A 24,100-nucleotide genomic window follows, 5' to 3' on the forward strand; every position below is an offset into this window, starting at 1 on the left:
GAAGGGCAGGTTAATACCTCTGGGCCAAGGCTCTTGCTTGCCACTCTGCATCCAGCCTCCGGCTCCTCCACAGCCATGGACAGGATTTTCTCTGCCTTGCTGTTCTCTTTGCTGCTTCTCCTCCAGAGCTATGGAGTTTGCGGGGCACCTCCGCAGCCGAGAGGTAAGTGGGGAGCTCAGCAGCAGGAGGCACGGTGTCGGTCCTCTACCTCTTTGCCACCAGCCTGCTTCAGGACTGGGAAGGAGACAAAGGAAAAAGAAACACCCGACATCAGTCAGGGAAGCAAAGGAGCTTTCTCAAATATTTTCCCAAGGCAGCAAAACCTGGAGATGTGTTTGCTTCTGCCTGTTGCATTGCTTTAGAGAAATAGTGGGAGGTCTGTAAGAGGCACAGCAAAGGTGGCATCAGGTCAGCCCTAGACGCCAGCGTAGCATCAGCCTCGGGGCTCACTGCTTTTGGCTGGAGGAGGCCTGGGCAGGAGAAGGGCTCTCCTCTACCTTCTCTGCGCAGCTCTGCAGAGGGCTGGTTTTGCCAGGAACTCGAGGAGGAGCTGGCCAGACACCCCGAGCTCTGGTTAACCTCATTGAGCAGGAAGGTCTGGGTCATGTTGCTGAGGATGGGCCTTTCCTAGGTTTTACTTCATCCATTCTTCAGCAAAATCCTGCTCTGTTTGTCTTTCCAAGTGGGGTGTAGTGCAGCCAGACGGGAGATGAGCTGCCTGCTCTTTGAGGCTGCACGCTCTCTAACTCCTAGTCTGCAGTCAGCGCCAGCCAAGGACCTGGTAGCGAGGCAGCATCTCTCCTCTGCCAGGGGCAGGATGCTGCTGGGCGCTCCAACCAACCCAGGGAACTCCACCAGGAGAGGTAGCCAAGGCAAAAATTACTGCTGGGTTTTAAAAATACTTGAATGATCTTAGGATGATGCATAATGCATATACCTGGGCAGACTGACAGCTGTAAAATAGGCGTGACAGTGACTGCAGTCTTAGCTGTTGCTTGTGAAGGGGAGTTTTCTGATATACTGACCAGTTTCTCCTTAGTGATTTGGAAAGGGAGGGCTACCCTTGCTGCAGAACCGCTAAGTGCTACCAAAGTCAGGAAACTAAACACACCAGTCATTCAACTCACCCCTACCGTGAGCAATTGCTATTTCTAAAATAAACACCTTTTAATTCTGAGTTACTAGGCAAGTTTCCTGTTCTTTTAATGAATATGGCAAAGATGTCCTAAGAGATATTTTCTGCTAGATCAGTGCATGAAGTTCAGCTATTCCTGAATAACTTCAAGTGTTGACATTTTTAAAAATAGAGGAGGATTTTATTTCTGGTTTAATTCAACTTTAAAATAAACTATGCTGAGTCAAGATGCCACTCAGAGCAAACGTGCCTGACTGTCACCTCCTGGAGATAACCAAGGCCTGTCCTGCAGACCCTGACATGTGCACAGTGGCTGTGACCAGACAGGCTGAAATCCCAAAGCTCCCATCTGCTATCTCCTCTTTTCTCTTCATTTCACTGAAATATACTTCACTCTCATAAAAAGACATTAAAAATGTTATTTAGGGCAAAATCACAGAGCTTCCATGCAAAAAAGAAAATATACTTCAAAACTTCTATTGGATCCAACTGTTCCTAGGGATAAAAAACTTTTCTTCCTTGGTTTGTCATTAAAAACAGAGGTGATTCATTAGCTACAGTGGCAAAGGGGAATCTGCGCTCTATTTCTGGAAGAACTGATTGCAAGAATTTGAGCCTTTCTCTATACTTTCATTTCTCACCTGTAAAATGGGCATAACCAACCCCTGGTAAAGGGATTTGCAATACTGTAGATGGGCTGCCAATTGAGTTTTTCCTTCCTCTGCAATGAATTATGGTGGCAAAGTCACCCACATGGGAAAAGGTTATATTGCATTTTAGTGGAAACTAGAGCATCTGACAAAGTAACCACTGCCTGCTTCCCTTCTACACACAGTTTAGAGAGACCTTTCTGGGAGCCAGAAGCAAATTCAGCATTAGTGTCTCTCAGGAAACTAACCTGATTATATTCTTTATGGATATATCACAGAGTATTTATTTTCATCTGTCTGAAAGACTGAAAGCTCCATTAGATTTCACACTGAGGACTAGCTATAATATTTATGTCATAATTTGGAACAGATTTGTTGGCCCAAAAGCTCACATTTAAAAATCTGTCCACAGAAATCTCCTTTATGATATAACCTATATCGTCCCTCTCTGTGAAATCAAATATTAACAGAGCACTTGATGCCCCTACAGAGACAGGCGAAATGATAGAAAAAAAATTAAAAGAACAGAATCCTATAGATCTGGTGGGGAAAATGGGACAATTCATTCAAAAAATCGTAAAAAATATCAGTCCTTTTTATGTTTTGCCACAGTCGAAAATTAGGATGGAAAACAGCATGCAAATGAGAAATTAAAAAAACCCATCACTCAGCTTTGCATTGCTAATGCTTCCTGTTTATACCATTTACTTTTTACAGTGCATATCCATGTCTTACTATGGGGTTGTAGAGATTAACTATCAATTACATGGTTCTACATCTCTCTACTGTATTCTCCCTCACCAGCTCACAGAAATAAAACAGTGCTGGTCTTTGCTGTGTTACAGTATTTCAATATTAGTGCCACTAGCTGAAAAACAGGACACTGGTTCATGTTATGTTGGTTAGTTAATCTGGGTATCTTGATTCACAACTGAGTCTGAACTGCTGAGTTTCATGCCTGCTTGTGGTCATGCATGACAAAGATATAATCTTATTAATTAATATCCATGTGGATTGCTTATCCATGTCCGAAATGCGATAACTCCTTTTGAGACTTTGTTTGATGCAGAAGTGCATGCACAGGCTTCAGTTCACAGCTTTATTCCTCCCTCCATGCTGCCATAACGGAGTTAAATTTCTGGTAGACATTAGCAATAGCCTGTGGTTACAAGTGGGTAACCTGCTCCCACAAGTGCAGTGCTGGTATCTCGTCAACTCGCTCCTTCAGAATTACATGTTGTCAGCCGGTAACTGTGCTTTTCTTACAGACGCTTTCCTATGAAAGGAAAAAGAACATTTAGAACTATTAGGTTAAAGTGGTCTCACTGGGCCTCTCTGAGACAGGCAGAGAAAGGATGGAAGCTTGCAGGTCCTCTAGCCTCAGCTGCTGCTCTAAGAAGACCATCCTCTCCCTCCTAGTGTACTTTTCTTCTTCTTTTATTTTTCTCCTCCCTCCTTATCCTTTCCAGGCACCCTGTGTAGAACCAAACCCACTGATTTGGTGTTCATCATCGACAGCTCTCGAAGCGTGCGCCCACACGAGTTTGAGAAAGTCAAAGTCTTCATGTCCCGGGTGATCGAGGGGCTGGACGTGGGCCCCAACTCCACCCGGGTGGGTGTGATCAATTATGCCAGTGCTGTCAAGAATGAGTTCTCCCTCAAGACCTACCAAACCAAAGCGGGGCTCCTGCAAGCAGTCCGGAGGATAGAGCCGCTCTCCACTGGGACTATGACTGGCCTGGCTATCCAGTTTGCCATTAGCAGGGCCTTTAGTGACTCAGAAGGGGCCAGGGTGAGGTCTCCCAATTTTAATAAGGTAAGCAAATTATCCATTTCTTGACAGTTCTTCTTTCATGTGGCTTATCATGGAGTGGTTGGAAAAATCCGAAAAGGTGATTTTCTCTGTGCTTTGACTGTGTGGGGACAAGCGGGGGTTAATTGTCAAAGGTGACAAACCTTTGGGAGGTGGAAACCTCCCAACTCTTCTTGAAAACAAAGCTCAACTTTCTTTTGGGCAGAGCTGGCCAAAAGTTGTCACAATCAATTTAATCCAGCTTCCTCCAGTAGCTCTCCTCTCTGCCTGGAGTGTCTGTCCTTTGGGACATGGCTCCCTGCTTCCAACGTGCCTGCAACACCTTACCGCCATGAGGTGATGATCTCAGCCAGGTTTGCTAGGTGTGAACAATGCTCATCTTCCCCAAAATATTGTAATAAAGATGCTTCAGAATCCACCATAGTAAAAAAGCGAGGCAACCTTCTGACAGTTTCCTTTGCAATGGCCCCTTTCACCTGCAGATATAAAGCAAAGCGCTGTTTCAGTGTCCTCCACTGCTCTTCCAGTCTTGCAGAGGCTGGCTGATGGCTGTGTTTTCCATTCTGGGTATTCTCTTCAGGCACACAGACTTTACCGACCATTTAGCATTTAACGCTGTGGTATAAGGTCAGCTTAATTCTACATGTGGTTGCAATGGGCATCACTGCTTCTGACCCATATTCCCTGTCCAGGAAGCTCAGTCTTTAAAAAAACTATTCCCCAGATACCTCATTCGTTCTCTGTGGATTTGACCACAAATGAAACCAAAACTCAGTCCAGTGACCCTCATCAGGAAAACTCTCTTCTGAGCATGTGGAGGATGTATATTCTTGACAATATGTGTTTTAGCTAAACATCGTGAACACGCTTCCTAGGCCTTTGTGTCCCAGGCCAGCTCCACTGCCTCTCTCCTGTGAGACTGGACAAGAAAAATAAGCAAAGGCTTTAGCAAGCAGCTAGAGCTTGCCACCAGCTGGACAAAGCCCAGCTGTCGGAGCGAGGAAGCCTGGAATTTTTCTCCTGATTACAACATTTTTGGAACATCAGTCACTTTCCATTTCTCTCACTGCTGGTAATGCTCTAGGGAAGGCAGAGCAGAACATGGAAAAGATGCCCAGGGACGGCAAGTCAAAAATAATACTGAAAAGTGAAAAATAGGCACTGGTAAAGATCTGCCAACCACAAAAATCAGCAACCTGAAGGCTCTGCTGGTCTGGAATTCACAAGATACCCCTAAAAATGAGGCTGTCACCTACCAGGATGATCTAATTAAATGCCTTGTGTGCCCCCTCACCATGTTGAACTATAAGCAACTTGCAAATATGAATGAATTCATCCTCACAGGGTCTTTTATTGAAGGATTCACAGCAGGGAAAATTCTATGTATCTTTAGCCTAAATCTGGTTTGACACAATACGAAGAAAACCAAGACTGACAACAGGAGAAAAATTACACTCCAAGAAATTTTCACTAAGTCTCATTGGCAATCAGCTCCAGAGAGAGAAGCTCATCTGATGAGCCATCATGATCACATCATTACCCAAGCTTAGGAGTCACCTGATGCAAAATATAATAGCCCAGCTCTCGCAGGGGAACTCCAAGACCTAACTGCAATGTTTTTTATTCAAAAGGAGTAATATTGGTTTGTTTGTCAAATTCTTTGAGGTTCACTGAAAGAAATCATTGCAAAATTGCAAGGCGTTATTAATATTATACTGTTATTATCATTATTTTTTTAGTAAAGAGCTTTAAAATCCTTTAGGTGCAAGACTAATTGTTCTCATTCATTTCACTGAACTACTTCAAAGAGATTAAGTGTGGATTCAGCCTTCAGCTCAAATCTGCTATTTTCTGGAGGTTCAAGCAACTGCCTGTTGCTGCCAAGGTGTGGGGTATTTTTCCCCGCTTTCCCAGAAGCAGTAAGTCTGCCGCAGGGTCGCAGGAGAGGCAGCACAGAGATCCATGCTGCTCTCAAAGGGCTTTGGAAAGGACTCATTTCTCAGAGAGCTCAGGGCTGCCCAGTTTCTTCATGGATGACTTCACTGAAGAGCTGTTTCAGATATTGCATGGGAAAGAGAGGTTTCCTGCAGTGAAACCGCTCCAGGGGAGCTGGTGGGAAGGTGAAAAGTCTCCAGCAGAGCCCTTCTGCCATCTCAGCCTGGCCAGAGCGCTGTGGTGGAAAAACGTGAGCAGAGTGGGAGCTGCCGGTCTCCTCTAAGCAGGATCATCCATAGCCACACACAAACAGTGTCTTTCTGTTCAGAAGAAAAAAAGTAACGGGAAATGTTTGGTTTTGTTGGGTATTGTTTAGCACAAAACCAGAGAGCTGAACCGAAACAAACAAAAAAATAATTATCTGGATGATAATATCTATTTCTGCTTTTCAGAAATTTTTACTCTGATTGAAGTGCAAAAATTGTTTAATAAGAAAGAAAACACAAAAAAATCCCAACAGTTTGAATGTCAGACCACGGAAACATTTCAGTTCTTGAGTACTGACAGGCAAAAAAAGACATTTACTTCTCACTAATTCCAATATGCCCTTGCAAAAAAGCTCACTTCTCATCTCCCTCCATTAATTACTGTTCCAATGTCCAGACGTGCCAGAAGCTCCAAGCAGGAGAGAGGTTCAGATGTGCTTGTCCTGCCGCCTACAGTGTCAGCAGGAGCTGCCCACTGTGCAACAGTAAGTGTGGTAGCAATGCAGGAGGGGGTGGACGCTGCTCCTTCCCTTGGAGGTGGTCAGCTCTCGCTAGAGGTATGATTATAACATCTGCTTCTGAGATGTGTCTCGTGATCAGCCTGCCATTCAAAGCATTCAAAGCACCTTTCCAGATGGAGAAGGGTGCATGAAGGGTGCCAGTTAGTGCACAGAGTTTTCTTTCTAAAACCTGGGAGTTGTTGCGTGGCTGCACATCAGCAGAAATCGCAGGCAGTTGCTAATTTGCCATTAAGTGGCCTTTAGGACCTGACAACTCAAGGTAGCTCTTCCCCAGGCTCCATCCCTCCTACCCTCATCGGTCCACAAGATTTACTTGTAGGGAAAAACAGTCAGGGGCACCAAGGTGGCTGAAGCCATTCTCTTCTTCTTGACGTTTGTCCTGTGAGCAAAGGAGGGCAGCAGAGGAACAGCAAAGGGAGTTAAGACTGCTCCGTGTATCTGCCATCTTCCACATGAGGAGCTCATTACTGGAAGAGCAATTCCAGTGCCCTCCATGGCACCAGTGACCCACACTGAGCACAACCCTGACGCAGCTCCAGCAACACCCACAGAGCCCTCAGATCTCTGAGTTGGGCAGACGTCCTCGCCCAGTAGATGGAGGAAATAAAGAAACAGGAAACCTATGGCCAGTTGTTGCACCTAGAATGGTACCTGAGTTATGAATGAAGGATCCTAAAGGAGGGGTCTGATTGCCAGTCTTGTTGCGTGAAGGCAGCTCCCATTGATTTCACTGGTTTTCTTATTGTTTACGTTTCAAATGGAACAAATAATGCGATCTTTTTAGATCCATTTTCCTCTAGGACCGCTATGCAATCCATTCACAACCCTCAGACATCTCACCATATTTCTTTATTTTCTCCTGTCTTTATCTGATTCCCCAATGTCTATTTTAAGACAAGGTGACCATGTTTAGGTCAGGACTGGGGGAGAGTCCTGATTTATACAATACTATTTTAATACTTTCAGTATTAGTCTCTATTTTTTTCCTTGATACAGCCTGACACCTTACACGCAGCATTGACAATTACTGTAGATTGAAGAGACATTTTCACTGAGCTGTCTACGAAAATGCCTGGATCTTTATCTAACTAATCTCTTCCACACCATTTAAGTAACCCCTTTCCGCGTGCACTGTTTTCCTGCTCTTGTCTACTCTGCAGCTGGGCTGCCAGACAACTCAACATGCTCTTGCAATCCTTGCGGTTTCCTGTCATCTCAATACACGTAAGAGCTGCTGTTGCCTACTAATATGCCAAACAAGCCTTTAGTTTAAGTATCCAAACACTTAAAAAAAATCAAATTTATTTAGTGGCTTACTGCAGTATCATGGCTAAAGCATCGATGTTGCTGTGGACAGTGGTACAAAGAACTCTATAGTTGCTTTATCTCCCTGAAACCTTATTTCCTGGACATCTAAAAAAGCAGAATAGTAGTGGTCTTTTTAATGATTTATCTTAAACGTTAAAAAAGAAAAAAAAATCAGTACAGGCTTTTACCTCTTTCCTTCCACTTTGGATCTGGTCAAAGAGACAGAATCACAGAAAGGTTGAGGTTGGAAGGGACCTCTGGAGGTCATATGGACCAACCCCTCCCTACTCAAGCAGGGCCACCTAGAGCTGGTTGCCCAGGACCACATCCAGACAGCTTTTGAATACCTCCAAAGTGGGAGACTCTACAACCATTTGCATTCCTTGGTTTGCTGGTTATTTTTCGCCTTTTTTCCACAATGCCTTGAAGTCCAGCAAACTTTTCCCTTCTGTGACCCTCATGCTGCTCAGGGTGGCCCCGTTATCTGCCTGGGAGGTCACACAGTAATTTAGGGAGGTGAAGCTTCCAGAAACATTGGACACAGTCCTTGCTCCTTCACACAGCAGAAATCCAGCAAGACCTTGTGAAAATCTGTGCTATGATTGTCAACCATGTGGGACACTGGTCAAAGCACCACAGGGTCATTCAGTCTTGCTGTGCTCTGTGCGGCAAATGTCACCCCAGGACAGGGAAAAGCACTCTTTGTTTCTGTAGGAGCTCAGAGTAAAGTCTGTTTATACCTTTATCAAAAACTACAGGGGTGCCCAATTGCTTTTATCTTTCTTTAGGAAGAACAACAAATAGATTGTCAAATTGCTGAGAAACTCAAGGGCTTATTCAACTTTCTGCCCGATTCGTTTTCAGTGCTGCTACAGCATTCACGTTACACACTGCATAATGAGACACAGCTACCTCGTTAGCTGCTGGATTGCCTGCACATGGCAACCCTGAAATATGAACACCTAGGGATGCCCGTGAACACTCTGGTGTCTTAGTTAACCAAGAATAAATTGTGTCATGAGAACACAGGGGATTTCTATATGACAGAAGTAACACAAGAAGGATTCAGAAAGTTAGGAATTCACAGGAAAATGAAATGTGGTAGTTAAAATGAGTACAAGTTTTGACCTTGAAAAGCAAAAGTTTCTGAGTTTCCTTAGGGCAAAACTGGAGATCCTGTTCAACTATTTGAGACAGCAAAAGCGTTCACCCTTTCTTAATTCTTCTCACATGGCTACCTGCTGAGTCCAGCACAAGCCTTACGCTGCAGAGCAGTGTCAGCCTCTCCAGCATGCAGCGGTTACTCCTGTCCTCCAGCCTGTCTCTTGCTCTCTACCAAACAAGGCACGTACCAGGACTCTCGGCTTTCTAAATGAGACAAGGTCATAACACAGAGAATTACAGAGATCCTGTGACTGCAAATAATTTGGAGGTAGGTTTAAAGCAAAAGGATGTTTTTTTCACGCTGGAACTCACTGCCTCCGGCTGGCAGGGAGGGCAAAGGTCTGGAAGGGGAATCCTAAGAAAAATCAGAATTTCCTAATTATCAAGATAACTACATATGACAGCAAGATCACTTTATACTTCTCTATTTCTTAGACTCTTTCTGTAAGCACTTGGTCCTGGCTAAGGTCACAGACATGTTCCCTGGCTGGTTGGTGCTTGGTCTGGTTCACTGTTACGCTCATTTTAGCCATGGGTTCACTGATTAATTCCCGATGCCTGATCCAGACTCTTTGTACCCAGAATTTTTGTTTTCTCCAACAGCAGGTCAGAAAGCAACACAAATTTTGAGTGCTCTATAGTAGATTTTCACACAGATGCATTATGAAGAGCTTTCCCATCAGACCCAGATGTGGATGCTGCTACCAGACACCCTCTGGGTCATGCCTGGGGCTCAGGCCTATGTGAGGAGACCACCCTGACATGAAGAACCAAAGGAACTCATTAAACCTGGAGAACCACTTTATTTAGACAGAGAAACGCCAGGAAGACATGCAACACCTCCATCCCGTGACAAACACTGCAAGAAAGATACGCAGCTACTGACAGAAACCTGTTCACAGGGTGGTGTTGCTCGCAGAAGCTACTTGATAATACGTCTTGTTTCCTGACAGGTTGGCTTTTGATAAGCTCTAATTGGCAGCCCCCGTCTCAGAGCTGCTGGGTGTTGGCAGAAAGCGGAGCTGCTGCGCGGCTGCTGCGCGGCTGAGCCGAGGGCTCCCCCTCCTGGCGGAAAGCGCGATTGCATGGCTGGCTCTGCCCCCGGCTTGGCCGCTGCTCCAGAAACAACTCCAGTGCTCCTTTTGGTCGGTCTTTGGCTTTCATATTCATTCCCCTTTGCAACACACACTGACATCTGCCACGGTGACACTTTTCCTTATTTTGGCCACAAGCAGAAGAGAAATACTTGAATTTTTTTTTTTTTTTCCCTTGGAAGCAGACAGTTACAGAATTGTGATGCTACGAGGAATTTTTTATTTTGTAGCCCTTAGGAAGTGCAGATAAACACCTGAACTTACAGACCTGCACCAGATTGAAATGCTCTACATTGAAATGCTCTGGTTCACCCATCTTTTGCGTAGGAAGAAAGCTCTGAACAGGGCAGCAGACTGCTTCAGTGCTGCAGTATTGCTGTGGGGCAGATGACTGCAGCATTCAGCCGTCCCTCAGCTGAAGGGCGGGCAGAGGGGGAAGGAGACACTTCAGCTGCATGGCCAAGGCCCCTTGGGCGCATGGGGCAGGGAACCCCGCTCCTGACCTTACCCGAGATTACTTTTCTCCTGCCTGAGGATGTAAAACAGCCATCACACTGTCCTAACTGAACAGCTGGTGGGTCTGATTTTATCTTCAGAAAGATGGAGAGCATATATGGCATAGAGGAGAATAGCAAATACTGCCTTAATGACCAGATGATAGCTCATTCAAACTCACTGTTGCTGCCAGACAGGTTTTTTTTCTGTCTTTTTTGTTTGATGTTTCTTTACTTTCTATATTACTGAGGGTATTTGCCTGTGATGTGGAGGTTTTTTTCTGCTTAGCAGTTCACCTGCTCCTACTGATTATAATTCTCCATACTGCATTACATCCCAATCATTTGCTTTGGAGTTGACAGTGGTGTCACAATAAAACAGTTGTAAGGAAAAGTGGCAGGAGCAGATGAATTGGCAAAGAACAAAAATGAAGGTTTTGTGACAATGTCACTTATCAGAAGAAAAATAAAGAGGAAAATGGACAATGTAGCAACAGGAGCAGGACTCTTGGAGGCTTTCCACTGGTTCAGGGCTCCATCTAATTCAGGGTGAAAACCAGTTCCCACTTAAACCAGCTGTCAATTTAATGCTGATGTTAGTAGGGGTAGGATTTCACCTCTATTTATTGTGGAACAGGGAATCAGAAATCACAGCAGGCACTGACACACATTGTGACCCTAGGCAGATCTCTTCCCCTCTCTCTGATTCATCTTCTCCATCTATAAAATGGGGAAAAGTCTTCATTTCATGATGTTTCCATTACATTTCCTGAGATTCTTTGAAGTCCCATACTGAGTCAGAGTTGTCCTTAGTGTCAGCTGGGGGTTCATGAAGACAGTTAGAGTTTGGCTTGAGCATTAGTTTGCTTATGAAGAACATAACCTTTACTTTGGTTTCCTTAGGGGCACGATGCAGCAGTTGTCCCTTAATTAAATCAGTCAGGTCCATGGCAGTTTAACCTTTCCAGTGCAGAAAGAAACAAACCCCACATAAAAATAATGGCTTGTGTGATCTCAGGAAGAATGGGAAGAGGGGGAAAAGGGGGTGGCATTTCCTGTATTTTTAATTTTAGAAATGTGAAACCTTCTTTACTAACTCAGCCTGTTCCACAAGCAATAGTGATACTAACGTCCATTCAAGCATACACCTTGCCTCTGCCCTCCTCTGCCTAGGTGGCAATCGTTGTGACTGACGGACGTCCCCAGGATGGAGTGCAGGATGTATCAGCAAGGGCCAGAGCAGCCGGCATCGAGATCTTTGCCATCGGGGTTGGCCGGGTGGACATGCACACACTGCGGCAAATTGCTAGCGAGCCCCTGGATGACCATGTGGACTATGTGGAGAGCTACAGTGTTATAGAGAAGCTGACCCACAAGTTTCAAGAAGCTTTCTGTGGTAAGTCCTTGCCACAACCCCGGGTTCCTAGCCAAGAGGTACAAGTGGCTGCCAGCAAGCTTTTCACATGGAAGTTGTATGTGTGATCATCCTTCATCCGTCTGCTTCCTTGTTCCAAGGACTTGGGTCTGCAGGAGCATGAAGCAGTATGGAAGACAGATGCTCTTTGAAGTTGCCTTTCAAGAATTTTAGGTTTTGTTTAGGAAATTTCAGGTTTTAATTAGAGAAGTCTCCAGACTTCATTGGCACAGAAGAGTCTGTAAACATGACCCACGTACTCCTGGAGGCATTGAAAAAGAACCTGGAAAACGTGAGCGTTATATAGCTAAAATCATTGCCCTTATGTTTAAGCCTATCTGGGCAGTTCTGAGAATCTGGCTTGTAATTTCCCCAGTACTGGGGACACCAGTATTGCCTTCCAAATTCCCAGTTGAGCAAGAGATGGTTTCACTTCCCTGCTAGAGGCTGAACCGCCTTTGCCTGACTATGCTGGTTATTTTGCAAGCCTTGTGAGGCAGGAAACTCTCCTGGCTGGTGCAGTATCTAATGCCTTTCTGCATAGCATATAAAAAGAGCCTGACTATCCTACAAACACATATTCACTCCTACATGAACCAGTGAATGGAGTGAGAAAGCTTTATTACTTTCAAACGTACCCACAAGACTGTAGGAGGTGGTCTATAAATATCCATTTTATGTGTCAGCAAGAGAGGCCTGGGGGTTTTGCACACCCATCCTGCCGAAGCACAGACGTGTGGCAACACTTTTTAAAAAGTGCAATACACCACGGTGCCTGTGGCAAGGCATTGCAAACACATACACGCAGATGGACCTGTAAAACTCTCTGAGACCAATTTCTTCAAGAGGTGTAAAATTTCATGAGTCAACTTTCAGACTGAAAATGATGGGAGTGAGCGGCTTTTTGTCAAGGAAAATTTATTCCTTTGCAGGAAGGAGGAAAATTTTGAATATAAAGTGCTTCATGTATTATAATCAGGTGTCACTGCACCAGAAGCTCATGAAAGAGGGGAACAAATACTACATACTAAAGGGGGGATAGAGGCAAAATTTGAGAAGGTGGAATCCAGGCCATGAATATTTGTGGGAGTTTGTGTTGGCTGCCCTGGAGTCAGGAGTCAGCCAGAGACGGAGAGGCCTGACAATGTGTTTTGAAGTTCTGGCATTGGTGTCATTCAAAAAGATAAGAGAAAAAAAAATCCTCTGTGCCTTCCTTTTCAAATTTGTAACACGCAGATGACAAAGTTCTCCCCATGGTGAAAACCCTCAGAGATGCATCTGAGGGAAGCGTTGTGCTAAGGATTATTATAGCTACCAGAGAATAGCACCATATTAACTGCCAAGTGGGCTGTTATCGTGCTATGCAAGCAGCTGCACAAAACCGTCCTTGGAGATGTACCCAAACACCACCTGCCATTGCAAAGCTCGGTTTGTGGTACTGACAGCAGGAAGAACTGTGCAGCACTGCCCAAGCTGTTTCCCATAATGCTCAACAAACACAAGGGAAGAAGGGAGACCCTTGGCCATCCAGCCACTAGTTAGACTAATAAGATCTCTGTAGGCTTCAGAGAACTCAGCCTGAGAGCCCAGTGTTACAGCTATCGGCATGGTTAGTAATATTCCTAATTATATGAGCTACATATCTGCTGGAAAGATCTACCAGTGCTGGCACAATATGCATACATTTGAATTGGGAAAGCCAGAAGAAGTACAAAATACGTGCAGAGCAGAACACAAATAACTTGAGATAATGAATAGAAGCCCCTTAACTTCGAAAGACTTTGCGCCACCTCCCATCATTATGATAGAACCAGAAATGCTCAGTTTTCTGCACGGATTTCCTTGGTATTTGTAAATTAATTGCTTCAACCAGATCTGTTTACTTTTGAGTTTGTTTTCCATCATCATTGCTGTAGCCGTAACAGTGTTGTCAGTCACTGAACACTGCTGGCTTAGACTACTGCAATTCAGCTTCTGTTTGCTCAGCATCTCAGGAGTCAGATCCAGGTTAAGATCAGCAGGCAGAAATGTTTGTAGAGAGCAAATCTGGAAGCTGCACGTGCGAGGGTAGCTCTGAAGTGAATCCCAAGTATGTTTGGACATGAATCCCATCCAGGAAAGAAAACTGTACATGAGGCTGAACTTGCTAATCGTAATTGAACTACATAGCTGGAAAAAATGGGTATTGGCCAGCACAGATGGTAGGTTGGAAACCAGATCTCAACCACTAGCTTTGGAGACTGAAGTATATTGTGATATGCTCAACAGACAGATGGGTTTTGCCCTCAGTATGGAGACTATTTCTAGTCCTGGCTCTGTGTTTGTTAGAGTCAGGAGACTTGTGAGAATTTCTCCTTGCCTCTTGTATCTCAGTCGCTATCCAAGAGTAATGATCTCTGCTGCCTTGTCTTGCTGCAGAGCGGGTTTAGTTATCGCTGAGCGTATGGGACAAATATCATGCTTTGTGGATGGGCCGAGTAGGCTCTGGGTTGAGAAGCCTTGGCACGGTCTCTGATTTTAATCTGCACCTTTGCTTGCAGTGGTGTCAGACCTGTGTGCCACTGGAGACCATGACTGTGAGCAGATCTGTATCAGCACCCCAGGAGCGTACAAGTGTGCTTGTAAAGAGGGTTTCACGCTGAACAGTGATGGGAAGACCTGCAGCGGTATGTAATGATTTTCATTTGCACTGAGCCGAGCTGTGATATGCAGTGGTATGGTGGGGATAGGACTGAGACAGGGTAGACGTGTTCTGTTCAAGAGAAGGCAGAAAAGGAAAGCATGCACTTATAACCAAGAATTATCTTGAAAACATTGGTGTGAACTGTTGTTGAGTTTTGATTGATTAAACCTATTTCATTAGCGATAAAATGACACTAGGGTTATATTTTCCTACATAATTAATAGGGGTCTTAGTTGCTGTCTTCTGTTGCCCTCTTCTTACATTTTGCTTCAGCTTGCAGTGGTGGGTCAGGATCTGCTCTGGATCTCGTTTTCCTGATCGATGGCTCCAAGAGTGTGCGGCCTGAGAACTTTGAGCTGGTGAAGAAATTCATCAACCAAATTGTGGACTCACTGGAGGTGTCAGACAAACAGGCCCAGGTTGGCCTGGTTCAGTACTCCAGTTCTGTCAGACAGGAGTTTCCACTGGGGCAGTTCAAGAACAAGAAGGACATCAAAGCAGCAGTCAAGAAAATGGCCTACATGGAGAAAGGAACGATGACAGGCCAGGCTCTGAAGTACCTCATTGACAGTTCCTTTTCCATCATCAATGGAGCTAGGCCTGGGGTCCCCAAGGTGGGCATAGTCTTCACTGATGGACGGTCACAAGATTACATCACTGATGCTGCTAAGAAAGCCAAAGACTTAGGTAGGTCTCCTGAATTCTCAGTGGCTTTTTCTCCCTTGGACCAGGTACTGCATCTAGTATCAACCTCAGTATGGTTCTGTCCCTGGACATGTCTCTTACTTAGGATAGAAACAGGTTAGGGACTTTGTCAAGATGTTGCCTGACTATCCTTGTACATTCATAAAGAACTTGGAGCAATTCTGGCTGGGGTTCAGACAAATCTTGGTTTGCCAGCAGCTGGTTTTTGTTCCCATAGCCCCTCTGTGTCTCTGACCTAAGTCTGCTGGAGGTCTCTGCTGGGCAGGATGGAGTTTCACACATTTGGTATGGGATGCATGCTGGTGTAGCATGCTTCACACAAATGTGAAGGAAACCGCAAGGAGAAGCTGAGGATTTGTCTGATGCTGGTAATGAAAGTCAGGTCAGCATCAGTGGCACTCATGGTGAGGCAAAGACGACCATCAGAGAGCCCCTTGGCGAATAACGGGAGTTGTAGGGCCAAGTGTGGCTTGGTTTTATCAGTCTTAAGGCCTGGAAAAGAAAAAGAAGAAATAAAACAATAAACAAAGCAGAAACACAGATTAAGGGAGTTACTGTGGACTCCCTGTCCAAATCCCAGACACGCTAATAATAAACTGCCTTCAGCTTCTACTGGAATATTAAAAGTGCATAGTGATTACATATTGATATATTTATATGTCTAAACGCCGTGAAGTATCAATATCTTGAGATCTGCCCCTTTGCTGACCTGCTGAACAAGTTCCCAGTCTCCTGACCTCTCTGTCTTAAATGGATGCAGCCCATGTGAATACACTCATGAATTGCTAAACCCTTTACTTCCCTTTAACTTTGGTCTCGACCACTAGATGGGACTAAGGGCTAGCACATAATAACAAAGGTCAGGTACAAGCTCATGAGAAGCTGATGTTTACAAAGCAAGTTGACATGTTATGTGGATGTTCGGCTCTTATAAAACAAAAGGTCCTTATAAATGGTATCTATAGAATTTATTCCTCTGTGATGATAAAACTTTATGCCTTGTTTCTTCCTCCTCTCTGGTCCCTACACAGAAATCTCCAACACCTGCTCATAAGTGATTTCAGTGGGATAAATAACAAGATGCTTGTAACTAGACTCCAAACATGTTCCTTGAGTTGAACTTTGAAAGAAACAAATATTGGACACCTCCAGAGGTAGAAAGACAAGGCAAAAAGGGGAGGAGAGGAAAGCATTACCAGTGTCTAGACACAGACAAGTAGAGACAAATATTTCGAAACAGGGGTTAACTAGTATCACCATTCAAGTCAATGGGAAAACTGCAGTTCAGTTCAACAGAAACAGGTATAAGCCAGAGGTGGCCAATCAATCTCTTGCAGTGAAGCATAGTACATGGACATGTTCTTAACTCACAGTAGGGGCTGCTCTTGACAGACTATATAAGTTGCAATTTTAGAAAGAGATTCAGTTACAATTTTCCTGAACCACAGGTCGCCATTGCACAGGGGACTTTGCCACTACATAGGTTGATTAATGGTGGCTGCAGGCTATTTTGAAAACTTCCACTGTTTCCTTTTGCTGTATTATCGCTTCTCTATTAGTTGGATGCATGATCCTGTCAAGGTGTTACGATCACCTGTCCTTTCTTGTATCTCCAGAACATTGTTCTTGTGGTGATAGTGGTCATTGTCTGGATAACTCTCGTAAGACTTTGCCTGCAAAAAATATTTTGGAACCCTGGTTGACCTGGTTGAAATAAATCTGTAATAGTAGAGGGTAAAGGGGTTAATTTCCCCATTAACATCTGCAGAGCTGTGTGGAGACCGTGGGTCCAGAAGGTGAGCAAGGATGTACAGACTGATGGGGGGTTGGTACCAGAGCAGCAAGATGCTCCATCTGACAGGGTCCCATTGCTCGCAGGCTTTAGGATGTTTGCTGTGGGAGTTGGAAACGCAGTTGAGGATGAGCTGAGGGAAATTGCTTCAGAACCAGTAGCTGAGCACTACTTCTACACGGCTGACTTCAGAACCATCAGCAAGATCGGGAAAAAGCTGCAAATGAAAATCTGCATTGGTAAGAATGGGGGACTGGGGAGAGAGGGGATTTAGTCACAGCATTTGAAGGCTGGAAGCAGAAGGACAAAAATGCCCCTTCACGTGGATGTTACAAACAGCTCTCTATTCTCACTGTATTGAGTTTGCAGGGTGCTTGGAAGGATCATGAGACATCAACATTTTTGGTAGTTACCTGAACCACAGCCACCCCTACACCTCATCCATCTCCCCCTCTCACAGACTGCCTTCTCCTTCCCTTTTCCTCCACCCTTCTCCCCTTCTCTCCCTTCCTTTTCAGTAACAATGAATTCATACTATACCAGCTCCTGAGAATAGCCAAAAGTGACATACAGAAAGAATAGTTGCTCTTAAAAGAGAAGCTAAGGGTTGATTTATTTGGCTTAATATGAAGATAATCACAAAATTGGACATCTGAGTTGAAGCTCGCTAACCACTGGCTGCTCCTACAGTCAAACAGGCACCACAAGTGTGACGCATTTCAAGTTAAAATAAGCATCTAGTATCTTCCACATGACTTGTAGTGTCTAAATCTGGGCAACATGAATGCTAAGTTGCCCAGGTTTAGATAGCCTAGTGACGTAAAGGCTGAGAGGACTGACTGGGACACAGGCATGATAAGAGGAGGTAAAGAATAACATAAAAGTTAAAGAATATTGATATGTAAATAACCTGAGTCTAAAAATTATTTTTAAAAAAGAACTACCACAGTTATTTTGGATTTTTATTTTGAAGGAATCATATGCCTCCTATGAAATATTGTCCCTTTGCAATGTATCTGCTTGATCAGGCAGATCATAGTGAATCCCATACGCTCAGGCTTCGTTTAAGACATTGAATACCTTGCAACACTTCTGAGAGCTGCACTGCCAGGCTCATCAGGAACCTGGCTCTCTCTTGTCGAGAGTGCTCCTATATCCTGCTAGGGAAAAGTTTCCTTCCAGTTCCCAGCAAGATACATTGCACAGAGCTCCAATGGGGCTCATTTAGTTCCCAAGAGAGCTCTGCCAAGCTCAGCTCTACTTCCCATGAGTATGTAAAGTTCTTGAGTGCCCCATGGCCCCACGCAGTGCAGAGACCTCCACTGCTCTCATGGCATGTGGAGACTCTCTACAACATCAACTGGATGAAATAATACACATTGCCAAATGTTAATCTCCTTTTTCCCTTTCTTTGCAATTTCTATCATTGTTATTTGTGCCAAAACCAAGACATATCCATCTAAATATTAGCGGGTTAGCAGTAGGTGACTCATCTATTTTTCTCCCTGAGTGTATATTAGAGAGAAAAAGTACTCGGGAAGTTAAAGGCCTTGCCTCAAGAAAATCAGATTCAGTTCCTTGTTTCACTACAGAGGTCCTGGGTCATGCTGGGCAAGTGCCCTCTTCTCCAGATTCTTAAAGATGGGACCTTCCTTTCCTCCTGGGGAAGTCTGGGAGGGACAACACTCTCCAGAGTCCTGTGTCTGCAGAGCCTGGTAGCCAGGCTTGCAAGATAGAGACTCTCTTTGCCATGGCTACTTTAAAAAGTAGGAGTCGATCCAAGAAGATGATGGGACCCATATGGAAACCCCCAACATATTGTATTTAAATGTCTTTTGAGATAGCAAATACATTTAGACTTCAGCATTCAAAAAAAGTAAAAATAAATTTCAGAAAAAGTACTTGTTTGCAAGAAAATCACATAACATTTGAGTTTAAAAAAAAAAGAAAGGAAAGGAAATATTTGTATTTGTTTGATTTCCAGTGGCAGCTTGTATTTATCAACAGATGGCTAGAAATCTTCTCTTAATATGCAGCTTTAGTTTACTCATGACTGGTTTAATCCTGTTGCGTTTTTGTGCAAGTGATGTCCTTTCCCTTAAAAAGTCCATCTCCTATTTACTCCTTTCATTTGCTAGGCAGTTGAGTTGACTCAGTGTGGTCTGGTAAACATCTCCTTTCTTTTCCCACTCATCTCAGTACCCTTTTTTGCTCCTATTCCAGTTTAAGCTAATTTTTCTTGAAGAACATATGTAAATTATTGACACAGATTAGCAAACTGATTAATGCACAGTGCTCTGCCTGCTCAAGAAATGGAGTGCTGAAGCAAGGCTCAAACAAGTCTTGACTCTCAGATGGTAAACAGTGCCTCCAAAGTTTTCTTTCACAAAAGTTCATGAGCAGCAAAGAGTATGGCCCACTATGGTGATGTTATTGGGAAGAAAACTGGCAAACAGAGATTGTTTTGAGCACTGTATTTGGTCAGATTCAAATTTTTGGGGCAAACTTTAAGCATCAGTAGTAGAGCTCAGTGGGTTTTCAGGAAACTTGGAAATCTGGGAAAGACATTTTTTGCACAGAGCCTGGCCTATATAACAAGAAAATGTGAGATTCTCTAGTCATCTGAGGTTAAAGACAGAAGTGATCAGTCAGATAATTAGGAGGAATGTTATTTTGATTTCCTTCACGTTTGTGATAAAGAAAATAAGAATTGCTTTGTTTCACTTGTCTCAGTGATTTTGATTTAATCCTTTTTTTTGTGCCACTTAACCCATCTTCTTGATATTCTGATCCACAGAGGAAGATCCATGTGAATGTAAATCTATTGTGAAGTTCCAGACCAAAGTAGAAGACCTCATAAATTCATTGCAGCGGAAATATATCCTTTGGAAGCTTTGTTTGTTCAGAACTCAGTGGGTTGGGTTGTGCTTTCTGGAGGGACCAGTGGGCAAAGTCTACACGTGGGGGAAGGAGGTTGAGTAGATGTTCAGGAAGCTGGGAAACAAGACACTTGGGTTATAAATTTGTATAACAGGAAGAGTCCCTGCACCAGAGTGCACAGCTACTGGTCTGACACAGAATAACTAGAACAAAGCCAATAGAGCCAAAGTAGAATACATCAAACTGTTGCAAGACAGCAATGGGCCGTAGGAACCAAGACCTAGGTCAGTTTTTAGAAAGATGCTTAAATGCTGCCAATGTGACTACTGTGGAAACATGGGTCATGCATGGGATGATGCAAGCTGCAGGTCCTGTGAAGCAGGCCAGAGTGCAAGGGCTGAGAGCAGCAGTGGCTGACACTGGACTGTGAGCAGACGAAACCGCTGGTGCACACATTCAGCTGATTCACTCAGTCATTACAGCTCCATGGGCAGGATTCTTTTTATCTGACGGTAAACGTCCACAATGCAAACATCTGAGTTGGCTGCCTAAATTCCTCCACCGCACTGGAGGGAGAGAGGGTCTTCTACAGCAAACCACTTCTGACTGTATAGTTGGTGGTCTGGATAAAGTCAAGGGGATAGGTCCAACAGTCAGAGGGATAGGTCCAATTTCTCCCAGCTGTCTAAACCTCAGTTGTGAGAGACCGACTCTCATGTAACTGCTCACTGCAAATATCTCCAGTGAGGTGACTTGGATCCCATCTGAACTGAGTTTGTGGGACTGCATTCTGCCATGCTGGGTCCTGTCATATTGCACAAAAACCATGAATAAGTGACTGAAAGAGAAACAAGAAAAAGAAAAAAGTTGTGAATAAGATTCAAATGTCTCATGGGGAGAGGAATTAGTGAAACCTTGGGGGGGCTCACACAGGGCTAGGGGAGATTTTTCTTTACTGAGAATAAGGAGAGAATATAATTTTAAAAACAATGTTCTAATTTATTCACACATTTCTGTGCTTTGCTATGTCAGTTGCACAGTATATTTTCTACTCTTTAACTCAAATTGAGTGAAATCCATGACTTATGTTATGCAAAAGGTCAGAGTAAATCGGTAGTTCTCACCCAGTGGGTTGCCACTCCCAGGCACATCATGAAAAGCAATTAGTGAAAAGAGCAGAAAATTGTGACACACTATATAACTCTAAGAAAAGCACTCTGCTCCACTCTTCATGCAACCCATACTGCTCAAGGTCAGGAATTCTCTGTCAACCACTCAGAACACACTCTAATCATTCTCACATTTTTTACTTTTCCTTTTGTAGTAAATTTAGAGGTTCATGTGAGTGTGTGTGCATGCACGAACGTTTCTACCTTCAATAAAAGTCCATCAACCTGAACAGTTCTGGAAATGCCAGAGTAGGTGATGACAGCATTCCTCTGCTACCTGCTCCCAGCAAGGTAGCTCCATTCATTATCTGTTCTGCAAGCCAGGGGAGGACTTGAGCAATGAATCACTAATGTGCACTGTCATTTTTTCCCCTTAACTCTTGCTCACTGGAAGCTGTGGCAAAAAGGATCGAAGCCCTGGAGAACAAGATCATCTAAGATCCCAAAACAATATTATTTCCCTCCTTCCTAATGTAACAAAACTAGAACTCCTTCACTTATAAAGGAGGGCAGCTCAGCCACAGTGCTATGGCCAGCTTGTATTTTTTTAAAGAGTCTAGTCTACCTGCATTTGTTTAAAAGGGAAGAAGTATAACAGTAGAGCAGACATTGTATAACGGGCAGAGCACTGTGTGTGACTGAGAGCTAGACCATGCTAATGTTTTGCATCGTATAGAGTGCATATATTAAAAAAAAGATTTGTTTTTGATTTAAAGCTTAATATATATATGTGTTAATAAGTACTTGATTACGAGTTCTGTGAATCCTCGCTGTGTTCTTCTGCATCTTTTGTTTCTATGCATGAGATAATTTAATTTAAAAGTCAAAGTGACTTAAAATCAACTCAGATGCTGAGTGTAAAACGTCAAAGCCGCTGATCAGCTTATTATTGTAAGCATGATGCATTTGTCAGTAAGTAGGTGAAATATAGTAATGATCTCTGAGCGTGTGTTGCAGACAAGATAGGATAGGATGCTGCTGCTAGTTGGGTTTATCTATAGCTGCTGTACAATATAAAAAGAAAAAAAGCTCAGCTTTCATAGCCAGCCAATGCTCTCACAACGTCTCAGTGAACTAGCACCTGAGCTAGACCTGTGCTGGGTAAGTCCTGATAACGTGCAATGAGCCAGCGGCCATGGCTCTGTATAACGCAAGGCAGTGCTGTTAACACCAGCCCCAGGGGATGTGCCCCTGCTCCTCAGCTCTCTGGTCTCCACATCCTCAACTGAAGCTACAAAACGTCATTAGCACCTAAAACACAGGGAACTGCTGGAGCTGCTGCCGATGGAAGCGGTGCCTTCATCACTGTGGTGACCAGAGGCTCACTAGCTCCTTCCTTATCCCACGCCTCTAAGCACCTTCAAAGCCAGTAAGTTCATCTCAACACCTTTCAGACTCTTCTTCTGTTCCTGGATTCCCGGCACTGGCAAGACAAAAAAGCAATGTGGGCTGGAAGCATCTAATGGTGCCTGTTTCCTACAGCTGTAGTCTGGCTAGGTGTGAAGAGGCCATGTTTATTCATGGCACGATGGCACACCATTGAATGTGAGCACAAGGGGGTGGGTTTGGAGGGGTTTTTTACTTTTATTTTTTGTATCAAAATATTTATACTTGAGACTACGTGAAAAGCTTTTCAGAATAACTTGGCCTGTTCAGAAATGTCACCACAGCAGATGTGTTTTGGGTGAATATTAAAAGTTTGCTGAAAATTTTAAAAGCGAATTTAATTTATTTCTTTGCATAAGCTTTGAGGTAGTTGCCTGTCAACAGCACCTCTCTATAGTCTTGTTAGTGGGTAGGAAAGCCTCCATCTCATGTCACAACCTTTTATTGCAATGGAAGAGAAGAAATAGTTCCATAGAGAAACTGAGACCCTTCTCTCAAAACAAAAAGCTTCTTTTACAACAAAAGTCATTTATTATACTCTTGGACTTGCAGGAATGAGTCAACACATTTCCAAGCATTAGCTCAAGGACTACAGTCAGTTCTTGATAGCAAAACCTCATCCTCTCAGTCAAATCTTGTATACTCCAGCTCCCAGAGTAACCCCTACCAACTCCTGAACTTCTAGGGATAAGATTTCTGTTGTCTAATTTTACACAGATAAAATCTAGACCTCTAAGCTTGAGATTCTCATTTGTTTCTCAATAGAAATAGACACCACAGGGCGTGCTTGTCAGGATTATCTAATGTGCACCTCTTAGTGAGACAAAACAGCACCTGAGCCTATTTCTCTTTATAGATCATAACAACTCCTTCAGACTTATGCAACTGACTTTTAAACACCTCACATGGGGCAACCGAGTCTCGTCTACTGCCATCCAAGGAATCTTTTTTCCTGGTTATGTGGAAGCACTTTCCATCTTAAAGAGAAAATATTTATAATGGCGGAAGAAAAAACTCCACAGTAAGCAGAAGACAAGAAGCTTCTGCATGCTCTGGTTCTCAACTTCTCTTTTTATCACTGACTATCAGCAGCTGAGCTCCTGATACAGTGCAGAATCTGACCTTTCTGTTGAATAACACTGCGTATCAGCACAGTGTTACGGCCAGTTCCAGGAAAAAGCATTTGCAAGCCAGGATCCTGAATTCATGCAGACAAAAAGCATCATACAAACCAGCTATGGAAAGGACTGGTGAGGAAGCAAGTGTGTAGCAATCCAGGAGGTGGGTGTGAAAACAAGGAGGAACGTACAGGGCTTGTAATGGTTCATCTCCATGAGTCAGGAATAATGGATCCATAATGGTTGTGGATGAGAAGACCTGGAGGTCCAGTAGTTGATCAAACAAGCCTATGTATCATCTTTTCACTGTTGCTTAGTGAGTTGTTGATCCTATTATCTCTCCCTGTTTGAAACCAGGGTTCATGTATGGTCCAGAAAACATCAAAGATGATGGAAATATTTAACAGTTCTCACCATGGCCCCTACTGGCTTTACTGGGTAGTGGACTGGGCTCAAAAATCTTTCCACCACCACATGCCCAGGGATGAGTCGGAGGGGTTTCTTTACCATGACAAAGCCAGGCAAGAGATAACAGCAATTCCCAGACAGAGAAAAATCGAGGAAGCAACTGG

At 43.9% G+C, this 24,100-nt stretch overlaps 1 protein-coding gene across 1 annotated transcript; it reads left to right on the top strand.

The window, feature by feature from the left end:
- Window positions 1-75: 75 nt before the first annotated feature.
- Window positions 76-21,462, top strand: MATN1 (matrilin 1). Its single transcript, XM_072885208.1, has 8 exons — window positions 76-163; window positions 3,256-3,602; window positions 11,555-11,777; window positions 14,336-14,461; window positions 14,752-15,165; window positions 17,062-17,214; window positions 19,773-19,853; window positions 21,413-21,462. The coding sequence occupies exons 1-8, from the start codon at window positions 76-78 to the stop codon at window positions 21,460-21,462; spliced, it is 1,482 nt and encodes a 493-aa protein (XP_072741309.1).
- Window positions 21,463-24,100: the final 2,638 nt, after the last annotated feature.

Source organism: Ciconia boyciana, chromosome 21 (assembly GCF_034638445.1).
Source record: "Ciconia boyciana chromosome 21, ASM3463844v1, whole genome shotgun sequence".
NCBI classification, from domain to species: domain Eukaryota; kingdom Metazoa; phylum Chordata; class Aves; order Ciconiiformes; family Ciconiidae; genus Ciconia; species Ciconia boyciana.